The 16280-nt window shown below is 40.6% G+C and overlaps 2 protein-coding genes across 2 annotated transcripts in view; both read left to right on the top strand.

Moving 5' to 3' along the window:
• Nucleotides 1–1849: 1849 nt before the first annotated feature.
• On the top strand, nt 1850–3617 carry LOC140336517 (uncharacterized). The gene has a single exon (XM_072419673.1). It carries the CDS (start codon nt 1893–1895, stop codon nt 2802–2804), a length of 912 nt encoding a protein of 303 aa, XP_072275774.1. The 5' UTR covers nt 1850–1892; the 3' UTR covers nt 2805–3617.
• Nucleotides 3618–9736: 6119 nt separating this feature from the next.
• NDC1 (NDC1 transmembrane nucleoporin) overlaps nt 9737–16280 on the top strand; it is a 15411-nt gene continuing 8867 nt past the window's right edge. The window contains exons 1-8 of the mRNA XM_072419672.1: nt 9737–9854; nt 12021–12141; nt 13123–13224; nt 13876–14050; nt 14154–14292; nt 14695–14803; nt 15505–15556; nt 15643–15775. Of these exons, the coding sequence (XP_072275773.1) occupies nt 9831–9854; nt 12021–12141; nt 13123–13224; nt 13876–14050; nt 14154–14292; nt 14695–14803; nt 15505–15556; nt 15643–15775 (855 nt within the window). The 5' untranslated portion in view covers nt 9737–9830. The remainder of the gene's footprint in view (nt 9855–12020; nt 12142–13122; nt 13225–13875; nt 14051–14153; nt 14293–14694; nt 14804–15504; nt 15557–15642; nt 15776–16280) is intronic.

Below are 16280 nucleotides of genomic sequence, written 5' to 3'. Positions count from 1 at the left end.
CTAACAATAGATTGGTGAATGGGACACTGAATGTCAGCTGAGCTTCATATACTGCTTTGTCAAAATCATTCTTTTTTTTATTTATTTTTTACTGTCTAAATAATTTATTGAGTGGCTTTTTTCTATTTGTGTTGTATATTATTCTGGCTGACCAGTAACAAAAATATCCAGAAGCAGCATATAGGAAAACACTATATTATTACTAGATAATCTATGACAATAGACTGTAGAGGGTCTATGTAATACCTTTGTACAGAAAAGTGATGAAAAATTCTAATAATAACATTTTCAACCATGTGTGGAAAAATATACAGAAATTAGATAACTGAAATTTATGTAAATGTTCTGTGTAGCTGAATGTGAAGGTGAAAATTCTCTACCTACTAAAAAGTCTTCAGTTTTATTAAGTTTCCTGTAGCTACAACCAAAACCTATTTTTAGTAGATTCAGGAAGGGTTATTTCACTCCCTTCCTGTCTTGGTGACCTCTATGACATTGATGTAAAGCAAACCTCACTTTTTGTTTATTCCATACACCCAGTTCAAATAGATGTTTAAATTGGGTGTTTGGCACCTAGTTCTGACCTTCAAGCACCCCCAAATGTCGGGACATTCCAGTACAGCAACCTAAACAGTGCATCCAGTGTTCAGGCATTGGAGGCCTTTTCATCTAAATTGCTTCTGACAGTAGAGTGATCTAACAGGTGGGAACATCACCTTGTTAAGTAGGGCATTTGATACATTTCCATTTCCAAACCCCCAAGGACTGAAAGTGAGGGGAATTGAAAAGCTAGTTTTTGACATTTGTGTATATTAAGACACATTAAACATTGCACTTTTTATTTTTTTTCCTTGTAGGTACAATGATGTACATATTAAGTTGTAATGAATTGCACTATGTAACTGACTATACAATGCAGAAAGTAATAATGAGTGGCCTAAATCTCTAACTGCACGGGTAAAAGGGAAATGGACGTAGCCATAGTTTACCTTTTCTTTTATACACTGGAACCAATGTACTATTTTAAATAAAAGCTACATACTTCCAATCAGCCATTGTGTGTGGATTTTACCTCTTGTATAAGAGGTTATACAACAACATAAAGATGGGACATTCATATTTTTCTTCTTCAGCCACTGCATGGTCAATTTTGCTGTGTGCTTTGGGTCATTGTCATGTTGAAGGTGAAACTTATTTCCATTTACAACTTTCAGGCAAAGGGTAGCAGGTTTTCCTCGATAATTTGATGATATTTTGCCCCAACTGTTTTTCCTTTTATCTTGACATGTGCCACAGTCCCTGCTGAAGAGAAACAAACACAACAACAGTATGTTGCCACCTCTATTGTTTACTGTAGGTATGGTGTTCTTTATATGATGATCTGTGTTGGTTTTCCATCAGATGTACCATTTGGTGTTGGGGTCACCATAGCACCTTTTTCCACATGGCTTCCAAATCTTCATGGTGCATTTTGGCAAAAGTTCAATTGCCAGTGTGGTCTTTCTTGCAGCCATCCTAAACAAGCCACATTTGTTGAGCCCTTGCAATATTGTTGTCACACGTACACAATGACAATTCTTAGAACTGCTTAAAATTTCCATAAATTCCTGGAACTGCTTCAAAGTTCCATAAAGTCCTGGAACTGTTTTACCGTTGCCAATGACTTCTTGGTATTCTCCTAAAAGGTTCCTACCTCCAAACACTTTCTATGTCTTTAATATATACTTTATTGTGCTATGGATTGATAAAGTCTTTAAAGTTCTTCTGTGTCCATCTCCTGAACTGTGTCTGTGTACAACCTTATTCCAGAGATCTTCACAGTGCCTTGTCACCAATAGTTGATTCAAATAAAGGCTTTGAGGTTATTTGGGAGAGGTCATTAGAAGCTGTGAATGTTTCACTTGCATATCCATATTATGTTGGATGATAAGCTTTACATACTAGAGTTACTCCAGTGTGCTGCTCATAACTTATTGTGTGATTTGTCTTGTAGATCCTCATCTGACGTGAGCCTCACTGATCCTACCAGGTGGCCTTTAGGAAAGTCCTATATGTCATCATATGAAGTAAGTCGTTATGTGCTTAAGTGCCAGAAGGAAAGAGACGATGCCCTCCGCAGAGAGGAGTCAGCCAGAGACAAACTGAAGCATCTTGAAGTTTCCTTTCGAAGCCAGATCCAAGAACTGAAAGCCAAAGTAAAAGATCTGACTAGTGAGAATAAAAGCCTTCACAGGACTGTGAAGAAACTGCGGACAGAGGTTGGTCTAGAGGGAAATCCCAAATTCAAAGGCAAGATGACAAAGGATATTGTTAAGGAGTTGCACGAATTGGAGAGTCAATGCTCCCAGCTGAAAGAGGACAACCAGCTGCTTTCTATTCAGCTGCGGGAAATAGTCCCCACCATTGCTCAGAACCAAAAGCAGAAGGGAGAGCTGGAGACCCAGCTACAGGACACTAAAAACAAAATGCAAGATCTAGCAAATGAAAATACCCATCTATCTCAACTTCTGCAAGAAAGTCACAAAGAGAAAGAGGACACAGAAAGGGCCCTCTTCATGCTCAAAAAATCCATAGAAGATGCCAAGAAGCTCACACATCGTTCTGTACAAACCGCCACTTCTATACCTGTAATTTTACAACCCATCTACAAGAAAGTTTCCAGGGAATCTTCTAGTTCACAGGCATCCCAGTTTTCAATAGAGAAGAGAAAGACCTCTTTGGAAGCAAATATCTCTCCTCCAGTCTCAAATAGCAGCACACCAAAGCCATACTACAAAACTGTTTCTAATCATATAGGCTTTTAGGTATATTGCCATAAAGGCAATTCATTCTCCGACTATACTTCACATTCTGTTGATGTTGAAAAAAAAAATTTCTGTTGCCCATGCTGGGCAAAATAAAGTAAGATTAGCTTAGTAAAAGTCCAGGTAAAAGTACAGCTATCCTTTTATAGAACATGTTGTCACCTGGGAAATAAACATACATGATTAGCCCCACCACTCCAAATCTCCCCTCTTATTGTGTGATACTTCCCCCACCCCCTAGATTGTAAGCTCTTCGGCCCAGGGTCCTCTCCACCTCCTGTGTCACTGACTGTATCTGTCTGTCATTAGAAACCCTTACTTTTTGTACAGCGTTGTATAATATGTTGGGGCTATATATACCTGTGTATTATTATCAATAATATTAATAACCATGGTAATCATTTCATGGATACAGTGCAAAGGTTGTCAGTTAGACCATCAGCTAAGCATGTATGTTTATTTCCCAACTACACATGCTAGAGACAAGGGAGATTATCCAGCAAAATATATTGTGTATGGTTGAATTTGTCCAACATTGGTGTCTGTCCCCAGAGCCTGCTTTATGCCTGAAGACTCATCATTCTCCATTTTGACTGTAAACAGCCATTTTGGGCACTGGATATTTGTAATAGTTCTGGCTGATCTAACATTCTATCAAGCAACAATAATAAAAATACATTCTATACTGCTAATGATGTTTTCATGCAAACAACAGAAAAGATTGATTGAGTTTACATTTTTTTCTGCGGCTAACCTTTGATGTGATTTAACAATTCACATACTTGATGGCCTTTGTATCTGTATAACACTGCATTAAAAAAAAACTAAGAAACTAATTTTATATACCGTATATATTAGAACCCCTGGTAACTTGGTTGCATGGCAATGCCAGCTGTCATGGGTGCCACCCATTCTGCCCTTCCTGCTTACTCTGTAAACAACCTCCAGTATATTTGCTTAGTTTTTAGTTTTTGCATTATGTAGAAAGTAATTTCCCTTTATTGTAGCTTTGTAATATCTTTCCTATTCAAAGATTTCAGCATTGGTTATGAAGGAGTTACATATAATTACTTAATCCATGGTAGATCTCCCATGCTGATAGAAAGCAGCCTGGAGGGCAGCAGCTGCCTCTCAAACTGTTCAGTCATGTTTATATAACTTCTTCTGCACTGCCATGAAGACTTAGGGGGGAATTGGTTCATTGGAAAGAAATGGGGTTCTGTAGAAAGATTTTTTTGTATTATGTGTCAGCATTGCAGTATTTTGTACATTTTCTGTTAACAAAAAACAACACAGAAACATTTTCATGGTTTATTTTTCCTATTTTATTTTTCACAAAAATTGTAGCAAACCTATAACTAACACAAGCATAGATGTAGCGGCTTGCTATGGATATGGATTGTCGCTTCACATTATATAATCCTGACCACTGCACTGTGTACACTGGGCTGTACATTACATACTCCTGGACTCTGTACACGAAGCTTTATCATACCCCTGACCACTATACTCAACACGCAGCACAGAGCAAAACACTCCGAATATGTAACACATATTTCTATGAAGAGTTTTGTGCCGAATTCGAGTTCTCCATTAGCACCAATCTAGCCCCCTAAAACCCAATGCAGATGTCAGATTACTGTTGCTGGAAACATTTATGATTGTTTTCAGTGTCAGATGAACAAACAGGCTCTGTACACCTAGTTCTGGTCTCTTGAGAGGGGAGGGAGAAGGACAAGTGATGAGCAAGCAACACCCAAGCAAAGCACAGCAGTCATTCCCGGGCGGATTGATGAACAGTGTCAGAGGCCCTTTGTACACATGCTAAATTTTCACCCGAGATAAGCATGACTGTTTAAGTGAACCTCAATTCAAAATTTACTTTACAGAAAAGAGTAGAGAACACAAAATTTTTTTTTATGATTTTTTATTTGGGTGCAGAAAAAAGGTGCAGCACCTCCGCTTTTACATCATACATCCTGGGAGGCTTTGGCTGCTCCTTCTGCTCACGCTCGATCTTTAAAGCGGAACAAAACTAAACTAAAAATTAAAAAAATTAACTTACCTTCAATCCCGCAGATCCCTCGATGGCGCTGGTCGTTCCCACGATCCAGTCGCACATCATCCTGGAATTCCTCTTCCTCCCGGCGTGGAGGAAGCACCGGTCGCAGCCATCTTCTATCTTCTCTTCCGTTATCCTCTTGTCTTCTTGTTACGTCACCCGATCTCACACTGCTCAAAACAACAACAACATTTTTACTTTATTTAAGAAGTGTTGTCCACCTTTCTATGTAAAGTAAATATGTTGAGTTTAGGTACGCTTTAATGGAAAAAAAAATGCTGATTTCACTCATGCACAATGGGATCGGCACTTCCCCCCCCATCTATGTCACCCAATCTCGCGCCTGTGCAGTGCAAGATCGGTGACGTATGAAGAAGTACTCGGGAGAAGACTGATGAAGATGGAGGCACCTGACATTTTGATGTTTGATACACTTTTTGATGTAAAAGAGAAGTCCAACACACATTGATTGGAGGTCTTCCCAAGGCCAAGGAGAAACCTGAGAGTGCTTTTTCTGGAGTCCTTCTGGATACTTTACCACTATGCGTGTGCTCCTGCATTGCCATCTGCAACCCAACCTGTGAGTTTAGAAAAATGTAAAGGCTATAAGCCAACACGCCGTGCTGAAGAGATAACACTGCTGCCTGCACCTAGCAATGTTCATGAATAAATTATGGCAAAAAAAGACAGGTTGGTAGCCGAACCCTTCCACATTTTACTATTCTAGTCATGTGCCTGTTTAATCCCTTTGTAATATTAAATTAATCCTAATAAATTTTGATTCATTTACCTCTTCCATGAAAGTATGGTCATTCAGGTCAAATCCACAAAAGAAATCAAGTGTACATTTAAATGAAAGTATATTTTAATGTTAATTCCAGTAAACAGTAAAAAGCTTTTATAATATAGTAAAAAGGAATAAAGTAAAAGTAAAAAGTTGTGCTATGCAGCATTGATATAAAATAGTACAAATCTGATAGAAAACAGAATAACTTTGGCCCTTGATATCAAATCTGATCCAAAAATATAATTTAACACACAGAAATGTAATGTAGAGTTGGTGTATGTGTGTGGCCAGCATGAAGGTGTCCACAGACAAATTTCTCATGAAAAACAATAGGCTTTACGATTTGTCCTGTCCGTGGATGTTTTCTACACGTGCTTTTATAGTCATGTATGTCTGGGATATGTCAACAGGCCACATGTCAACCTCCTGGATAGATGACTTGATTAGCTTTGTCCTGCAGACAATACACAGAGGTCTCTGGAAACATGACACTGATCCTGACCATACTGACTCAAAAAGTGGGTCATCGTATGACAAGGTGACGGCGTCAGTTGTCATTATTATAACATATTCATTTAAATACTTCTCTCAGCATTCAAATTATATTAGAAAATAACAAAACAAAGGGGAGTATTGTGTCCCTGTTACTATATATATATATATTTATATATATATACACACACACATATATATATATATATATATATAATGTATATATATAATGTTTTGTGTATTTATTGTATCTATTACACAGCACTTACAAGTCCATAGTCATCTATATCACTAACCACCCCTCAATCTAATGTCCTTCCCATTGCCATATGTTATTAACACAGGCTAAGGTGCATTTTTGGGGGAAGCCAATTAACCTAAGTGTGTGTTTTTGGAATGTTGGTAATAGTGGGAATTATTTTTGCATTTTTTGCATTGTTTTCCACATTTCAAAGCAACATTCATCCAGTGACATTACCTTTATCTTGGGCAAAGGTACTTCTTCAGTACCCCGAGGCTGATCCAGGCCGGATAGCTAACAAATACACGCTGTACACACAAAGATACACACAATATTGGCATTATAGCGTAGACAAACACAAGTCTCTTGGTACACTTTTGTAAATGTGTTTTACTCCCAGAATTCAGTGGCCTGAATTCTGGGGGTTATTTTGTATATCTGTAGACATATAGGAACGTTTAGGGCTGCAAACTTTGTTTAAAAAAAAAAAAAAAAAAACACTATTAGCAACACCAACACTACATGAAAAAATGCCTTGAAATGACAAAGGCAGTATGTAGTTTTGTAAGTGTTTTTAAAAGCATCACCATGAATAAGGGCCAAGGTTTCCATTTGTGCCCCCCATAGACACTATGGTTCCTTCCATAGCTGACTGTGTCCTTTAGAGACATACCAGCTGAAGGAAGAAACCACAGTACCTAACGGGGGACACTCAGCTCAATACACCTCGAAAGGGGCACCCAGAGTGCTTCAATGTATTTAAAGACCAGTTGAACCCCGTTAATTTATAACTATGATGGAGTCAGGTTGTCTTATTTTTTTTAGTAACATACAGCAAGAAGGTTTAAAATATAATTCCATTAACAAAATTGAACAACGCAGTTTATTAGTCCTTAGATAAGTTGGCTGCATTCGTTTTCTTTTTCTCATTGTTTTCAAACTGGTAATGTTGTAAAAAACACATTTCCTGTCCCTTGATGTCTGCATTTTTTTCCATTATTTATGGCGGGAGCTATGGTTGTCATACAGGCTGAACTTCAAACAAGTGTGCCTTCATTCATCTCTATTACATGGCGGATCGATGGGATCGATCCCCTGAAAAAAAAAATGGTAATCTGCAATCTATTACATTTTAGTTTTTTATTTACATATTTAAGACTTGTGTCCGACAAGTCACAGCAATGAAAGGGTTAAAAAAGCCTTACTGTTAATAAGCTGCCAGAGGCTTATTAAATTTTTATATTTTTTCCTGGCTTGGCATTCTTTGCTCAGAGCGCATTGCTGCGAGCACTTCTGTTTCCTGGTGTGCCAAGATCCTGTAGCATTGTACCAAGAGGACAAGAGGCAGAGTGAGCATAGTTTGTGATTAAAGCACAACTAAACCCATCCGCATTTACCCATCTGCACTCTCTTGCTGGGCCCCGCCATCTTTCTTCTGCCTAGCAACAATCTTTGGCTATCCTAATTGGCTGTGTTGCCGTGATGTTGGTACCGCGCAGGCATAGCGGAGTTTATCATGCAAGGGATGCCAGGAATGCTTCCCTGGTAACCTGAGCTGATGCTGCACATGCGTAGCTCAGCCTTTTCACAATAGGGACATCGCCTGTCCCATTCTGCAATAACCACCTGCATCAATCAAAAAAATTCAAAGTGGGATTTTAGTTCCACTTTAATCTTATATGTAGTGCAGAGGAGGCATTAGGAATCCAATAAACCTCTGATACAAAGGGGGAAATAACTATCGAACACGTCAAGGTTTTTCCCAGTAAATAAATTTTTGTAATGTGGCTATTGGCATGAAATGTACATGGGATGTCCGTAACAACCCAAGTATTCCACACATACAAAGAAATTGAGATAGGTGTAATAAAGTTGGAATACGTTTTGAACACGCTTACTGAATAGTATTTAAAGAGGAACTAAACTGAAAAGTGCTTTAAAAAAAATACACACCTTCAATCTCTATCTTCGCCTCTTCTTCTGGGTTCTTCTTCCTACATCTCCTGACGCAGGCGCGAGATCGGGTGACGTAGGTTGGAAAAAAAACTTGCCGATCTCACTGCACATGCGTGAGATCTGCAAATTTTTCTCTTTTCACGAATAGGCTCCTTCTGCGCATGGCCGAGATGCTTGGGCATGTGCAGAAGGAGCACTCAAGATCCTTCCAGGATGCGTGACGTAGGTATCCCGGGACGCTTTGCGCTCCCATTCATTTTCGATCACCTAGACAATTGACAATTAGGGGGCATTGCTGCACCCTTTTTTTTTTTAAACCTAAACAAACAGAATTTTTATATTACTTTAAGTTTGTCTACCCTTTTAATTTGTAGAGTGAAATATTACACAGCGCTGTATAAAGTCTATAGTTATGTCACTAGCTGTCCCTCTAAGGGGCTCACAATGTTCGTACCATATGTCTTTATTGTAGTCTGTCAGTTTTTGGGGGAACCAATGAACCTAATTACATGTTTTTAAAATATGGGAGGAAAACCACACAAAAACAGGAAGAACCTGCAAACTCCATGCAAATAGAGTACTGGCTGAGATTTGACCCTGGGACTGAGCGCTGCAAAGGCCAGCATGCCAACCACTGAGCCACCATGCTGCCAAGCAATAGAAATCTATCATCACATGTATTGATGATATACCCCCAATATACTATCACACAGCTTCATTTACTGTCACTGAGCAGCACTGTTGGTAGGCGCAGTGTTCAGGACGGCATGTAGGAGAGTCAGGCCTCTGCTTGTGCATGAGCACAGCTCTCCGACGCTCCCATGTGCACGGATTGTTACCCCTTTGCTGCAGGAAATCAGCTGCTAAAAGTGGTGATTTTTGTTGTAACAAGGAAACAAATGATAAAGACACACAAAAGCGCATATCATTGATTTAATAGGAATACATAATAATAAACAGGATTTATATAGCGCCAACATAGTACGCAGCGCTGTACATTAAATAGGAGTTGCAAATGACAGACAGTGACACAGGAGGAGGAGATGACCCTGCCCCAAAGAGCTTACAATCTAGCAGTATTTAAAGTTCCTTTCACCTCGTGGTCACAATATAAAATCTATGAAAGTTTCCCTTTACTTTGCATAGTTTATTAAATCGGAAGTGCATTGTGGACATTTTTCCAGAGCCAAAGCGCACATTGCTGCACAGTACAGGCACGTTGTGGCATTGCAACTGGACAGCAACTACAACAACCAGCATGCACTGTTAGGCATTGGGGAGCCACATCCTGTCTGTGTCTCCGCCCCTCACTACAAGCTGTCAAACTTTCACCCAATCAGACAGCAGATAAGGAAGCCCAAAACTGTACCGGCAATACGCAGGACAGATTTGTGTAGGCTTTTTCAGACAGGCAGCTCTAAGGGAAGCCCAAAAGGGTCCTCAGCCTGCCATGCCGCGCTGACTGTTTGAATAGTGGAAGCGGCAGCGATGTCAGGGATTGCAGAGAGCCAGGTGAGGGGCTTAGCTGGGGTGATTGTGACCGGGGAGAGGTGTCATACGTCAGCTACTACAACAGCCAGGCTGGGACTTGTAGTTCTATGGAGGGGGACAGCACAACCTTTCCTGTGCCCAGGCCTGGTATTGGCATTTATATCTATTACTGTCACATTCCTGGTCTATGTGTATTCATAATATATTATATGTGTATATAGTGTATAATTATTGTTACCTTTATATTTTGTCCAATATCCAACACTCCCCCTGGTTGCTTCCCCAGTCATGGTCCAAGTTACTTTATAAAGAAGTGTAGCCCCTGACACCACCAAAGATATGCCCATAATATTCAGTGTAATGCTACAGAATGTTGTCAGCGATAAACCCTCCTCTTGGCAGGGTTGCTGTGTCACTGGCTGTATCTGTCTGACATTTGGAACCCCTAGTTACCCAGTGGGAGGTCAGGAATGGGGCCCAGGGGTGTCGGGAGTGGGGTCTGGGGGCAGCCTGTGTGGGGTTGGGAATGGGGCCCAGGTGTGTTGGGAATTGGGCCCGGGGGAGGCCAGTGGGGTTTCGGGAATTGGGCCCGGGGGAGGCCAGTGGGGTTTCGGGAATGGGGCCCGGGGGAGGCCAGTGGGATTTCGGGAATGGGGCCCGGGGGTGTCGTGAGTGGGGTCAGGAATGGGGCCCGGGGGCGACCAGTGTGGGGTTGTGAATGGGGGCTTTGGGAATGGGGCCTGGGGGATGGACAGTGGAGCATGGAGAATGAGGGTCTGGGGGTGGCCAACCTACTATAGATGATGATGTTGTAGGCGCCCAATAGGGCATCGGGAATGGGACCCAGGGGTGGCAAATGGGGGCCCAGGAGAAGCCAATGGGGCCTCTTGAATGGGGGCCCGGGGGTGGCCAACCTACTATAGATGTTGTTGGATGCGGCCAATGGGGTTTCGGCAATGGAGGCCCAGGGGCGGCCATTGGGGTTTCGGGAGTGGAGGCCCAGGGGCGACCAATGGGGTGTCGGGAATGGGGGTCCAGGGGTGGCCAACCTACTATAGATGTTGGATGTGGTCAATGGGGTTTCGGGAATGGAGGCCCAGGGACGGCCAATGAGGCGTCGGGAATGGGAGCCCAGGGGTGGCCAACCTACTATAGATGTTGTTGGAGGCTGCAGACATGATTCATTTGACAGTGATATCCTAGAATCACATTAGTCGACACTAGTTGTGAGAGACCACGGATTTTACAGCCATATTACAAATAAACACTTCTATGTTTGTGCTTCCTATCCTAAAAATTACTTGAGTCTAATTTGATATTTTTTTGGCATCATCCAATAAAAGTGATCAGAGGAGGAGGAACATAAAAATTGTAAAGGATGGACAGCACAGAAAAAGCAAGAATAAATGTAAAGAAAATAAACAAATCTTTAATTACTAGAAGCCACTCTAAAGACCGTTTACCTAGACAGCTATCCTTGTGGGCACCAAAGGCCACACAGTAAGCAGCAAAGGGCCATACGTAGCCTCTAGGTTGGACAGCAGGGCTCTGTGCATCTGTACTTGGTGTTCTCCCCAGATCCTTTTAGCCGGGTGCAGCACCCGGCACTTTTCAGTGACCACTTGGCTGTTTTTGGTTGACTACAATACAGGTGCTACCTCCCATCTACAATTATCTTCCCAACCAGCTGGAGGATAAGCTACTTTTTAAAATATAATTGCGGGTACATTTATTCCTCTCTTACCAGCAGCACATAGTCTCCTTATCTTTCTCCTTTTCTGTTTGGCTGCCTTTAGTGAGAAGAGAAAACCCTATGCAAGTTCTGCAAATCTCCAGTCTGGCTCAGTTTGTTTAAAGTTCGCTACTTGTATATGTTTAGTCCAAGTCCAACCCCTTCTAAAAATTCCAAGTTGCCTTAGGGTGAAGTTCTGCAGCAATTAGATGAACACATGAGCTGCATACTCATTGTGTGGTTCAGAAGGTAATAAAGGCAAAGTTCTAGAACCAGGTCCGCAACGGCAGCTGACGTCTCTCAATGAAAGGTCCACTTTAAACACATCTCTAGCCTGTTGGTGCTTGAAGCAGGGAGACCTATCTTGTAAATAATCACACTGCTGTACTTGTGATGAAACTATGCGCTTGGCTTTAAATCTAATATTGTAAATCATGATCTTGTTTATTTTACAGGTATTGAAATGGAGAGTGGCAAGCAGTTTTGCCTGGTCAGTCATATTGCTACCTCTGAGCTGTGTAGCCTTTATCACTCTCAGCAGGTTCAATATCCTTCACCCCATACAATGGCTTACAGGTAAGTGTTCGGAGGGTAGAAGTATGTACTCTTTCAGTGTTCTCCCCAGCTCCTTTTAGTCGGGAGCCACCCAGCTGTTTTTGGGTGGTACTAATGAGTTGGGTCCCAATACAGGAGCTGCCACCGGCCTGCAAATTCTTCCTACCTAGCTTAAAAAAAATCTGGGTTGAACATTGTCAGCAAGGAGGGGATAGGATATCCTCATTATGGCTGATGCAGGTAGCACTTCATCAAACATCCACAGTCCCTCCATGCCTTCATTCATGTCTTAAAAAACACACACCTAAAACGACTTAGACATATATTAAATATGATTATTGTCAGGCATTGCTGCTAAATATTTTGAAATGTCTTCTTGATTCTTAGGCTATATACACACGTCAGATTATTCTCTTCCAATAATCTCCTCAGAGCTAGTATCGGACGAGAATCCTGGCAAGTGTACAGTGCTCATCCGACGTCATTCGTGGATCCGTTCTGACGAATGGCTGCAATACAAAAAAAGGGGAGAAAGCGCAGCAGGCTGTAGCCCCTCCAAAGAGCAGAATGGTGCTATATGTACAGTTTCATTCAGTGAAACTTTCCAATGACAATTTTTGAAGGTGTGTACATAGCCCTAGAGAGGTGAGAGGCGTGTAGATGGAATTTCAGGTTGTTGCAAAGTGTTTTTCTCTTCCAGTGTTTTAATATAATGGGGTTGCACATTGGACTGCTGGCCTAGTAGTTGGTGTGGATGTCTTGTGTCTAAAGTTGATTTAACATTATAATAAGTAGTTTCATCCCACTAGAGAATAAGTACTTTTAAAGCTTATGTATTATTCGTGCCAGCCAAAGCACCAACCCGACACTGCAGATTGCTGCTGTTCAGCTTCCAGGGCAAGTTTCTGGTGTACACAGACAAAATACAACACCTTCTCTTTGATAAAATGATCACAGCGATCAGAATATTAGTTTGCTGTAATGTCTTTTTCTGTTTTACAGATGTACTAGGTGATACTGCCAGCAGTTCCACAGTCTTTTGTCTGCTTCTGCTGTCTGTGCTGCAGGGAGTACAATGTGCCTTCAATGTGAAGTTCTACTCAGGTGAGCTAATAAAGATTTAGAAAGAACTGAAAAAAAACAGAAGAGCTAGACCCAAATCTGGTGACCTGTTGAGATAAAAGCCAGGACACATTTTATTTACTTCTGTACATTCCCCACTTGCTGTGGTTGAATAATATGAGTCCCAGTGACCAGGAATTTTCAGAATGTACATTTGTTTTTCTAGGGCAGATAAAAATGTTTGCTTCACTTGGGCAACAGGGCAGTTCTTCAGTTTTCTCATGGTCAATGTATGGTTGTTCAGTTTTAAAGGATTTTCCCGAATCTAGGGAAGCCCCTCACTGTGATATTGCTGACCAGATCACGTTTATTATTATGAAATGAAAACTGTACAGAGCTAATGTATCTTTGGGGATAAGCCTTGTCCTGTTTATCAGGGCTTGAAAGTTGGGAAGCAGTGTTGAATGGGTAGTAAAAAGTAAATGTCAGACCACCTGCCACAAAAATACAACACAACATATTTTCAACTATGACCCCTCCATGGATTTTAGTAAGCTATTTCAAACCGTTACTTACTTTTCTGTATAAAGATTTTGTAATCTTTGTAACATAAAGAAAAGGCTGGTTCTTGACAATAGCCACAAAATAAACTAAGTTCACTAGTTCATGCAAATGGCCATGGTCTCTCAACAGTGGTTCCTACCATCCCTGGCTCCCGCCTCTCACTGATTGGCCAGATCCTGCTGCCACAACGTGTGCTTCACTCGTTTGTTCATTCTCTTATGGGAATGTTGGTGTTTTGGTGCTGCACTGTCCTCTGCCGAGGTCCATACCAAAGTCTTGCTGTTCCTTGCAATTCAGATTCCAGGTGAGTAAATCTAAAACCCTCACTGTACTTTGCACATAGTAAAATGTGATGGGATGTGGTCCGTACTTTGTGATCTTTCCAATGATCCTGTTTTTCACTTTAGTGATAAAGATGAGGAACAGAAGATGTGTCTGAATGAACGTTACCTCTTCCTGCTACTTTCTGGGGCTTTCCTGGGTTACAGCTACAGCATGCTGTATTTCGTACACAACATGAACTACCTGTCCTTCCCCTTCGTGCAGGTGAGAGGAAACACAATCCTTATTAAAAGGTTAAAGTAGACTATAAAAGATTGGTTCACCATCAGGAAACTTCTTGAGAACTCTGCAATGAAAATGTTGATACTGCCAGACATTAAATATCAACTCTGTACCTAAAGTGTGGGCAGCCCATAGACTTATATGCAGACAATGCTGTGAGCCAGCTCAGAAGCAGCCAATTAAACAAGGTCGTAAGCTGGGATACTGAAGTTATGATTTCTTTTTCCCCTCCTATAAATAGTAATGAGGGACTTAAGAAATGTTTGTATAATTTACCCCCTCCTTTTATTGAAGTAACATTAAGGTATTCTAGATTTTGACATAATATATTTAATTTATTACTGACAATACATTTCTTTTTTTTTTTTTTTTTTTTTTTTTAAGCAATATAAATATCTTCAGTTCCGGAGGTTTCTGCCTTTACTTCTGCATCACAGCGGTCTCCAGTCCCTGTATCTGGTTCGGAACTCTGCTGCCATCTATTTTTTCCTTGGTATGATTTTTGCCTGTTAGCTTTTGTGTGTCTGCATGTGCCCACAAAGAAGTGATGTTTCTGAGTAGGTTATGTGTTCGGAAAGTTACATTTCCGCTAAACTCTTGTAAACTACTGAACGTACAGATGGCATAAATTTTTGCAGGAACTCTATTGCTAGTCAAAAGATTTGTATTTCTGTATATCCAGTCTGGTTGGCAGGGTAGAAGAATTGTTTCATTTTTCCATTTTAGGAATACTTAAAGGTCCTGCCCCCCACCAGTTCATGACTGGACAGTGAAAACAGGAGAAGCAGAATGATGGGTCATTCTGCTCTGCTCCTTGTGCTGAATTTTTAAGTTAAATTCAAGAACATAGTTTTTGCAGTAAACAAAACAATTAAACTAAGTCTTCAAAAACACAAAGCTGCGATAAATTGAGAGAAAATATTTTATGATATGTTATGGTTATTATTAAATAATAATAGTGCCAACATATTACACAGCGCTGTACATTAAATAGGGGTTGCAAATTACAGACCGATACAGACAGTGACACAAGAGGGAGGAGAGGACCCTGCCCAGAAGAGCTTACAATTTAAGAGGTGTGGGAAGTTTCTGTTCATTTTAAAAATTGATGTCTTGTTTGAGTAAATTTGTGTGCAATGCTGCATAGGTCAGTTACTCATCGTAGTAATGTTTACACACTTTTATTATTTCTAGGGTATATTCCACGAGCATGGGTTCAAGGCATTTTGAACTTACATTTGGATCAGTGAGTATTGCTGAACTTCATGGTTCATTTTATTTGTTCAGTGTTGATAATGCAGCGTGGCCTACATCACAATTTCTTTTGCACAGACAATTACCGCCACTTGATTCTCTGCTTGGACTTCTGGATCTCTCATTATTTTACCAGATCTGGTTATGTGGTACTTTCCTGCTAGTCACCTGGCATATAGTCTGGTTATTGTTCCAGATCCACACAACAGAGGTAGGTACCTGAACTTTCATCATGCTTCCAGATAGTTCATCATGCTTTAGATAGTTGTGTTGAATTTGTGCCAATTCTGTATGGTTCCTAATGAGCACAAATTTACATTGTGCTGTCATATTTTGCAGCACTTTACATCTATATAGCTGTCTATATAGCCACATACTTGAGTGTTATGGCCAGGATAGATAAGCATAGTTATCAATAAAAACAAAAACACAAATGTGACACACACGCATGTTCCAGATCCTTGTACTTATACCAAACAAAAATTTCCCATAACAAATAAAAGCAAAATGATTAGTCCGTTCCCATGAAAAAAAATGCTATTGTTATTGGCATATTATACATTGATGGGGTTGTATATAATACTTTAAACGCTACTTAATACTAAAGTACATAAATACAAAAGCAATTAGATGAAACAAATGAAAATTTAACCTCCCTTTACCTTGCTGAGAAGAGTTGAGTGCCTACTAGGATGGTGCTGAGAAAGGAGGAGGAG

Source organism: Pyxicephalus adspersus, chromosome 8 (genome assembly GCF_032062135.1).
Source record: "Pyxicephalus adspersus chromosome 8, UCB_Pads_2.0, whole genome shotgun sequence".
In the NCBI taxonomy this organism is placed as follows: domain Eukaryota; kingdom Metazoa; phylum Chordata; class Amphibia; order Anura; family Pyxicephalidae; genus Pyxicephalus; species Pyxicephalus adspersus.
The sequence above is the reverse complement of the archived record's forward strand: the minus strand, read 5'-3'. Positions and strand labels throughout refer to the sequence as shown.

Excerpts from the sequence above, each read along its gene's own strand:
- LOC140336517 (XM_072419673.1), top strand. The coding sequence starts at position 1,893 with ATGTTTCACTTGCATATCCATATTATGTTGGATGATAAGCTTTACATA.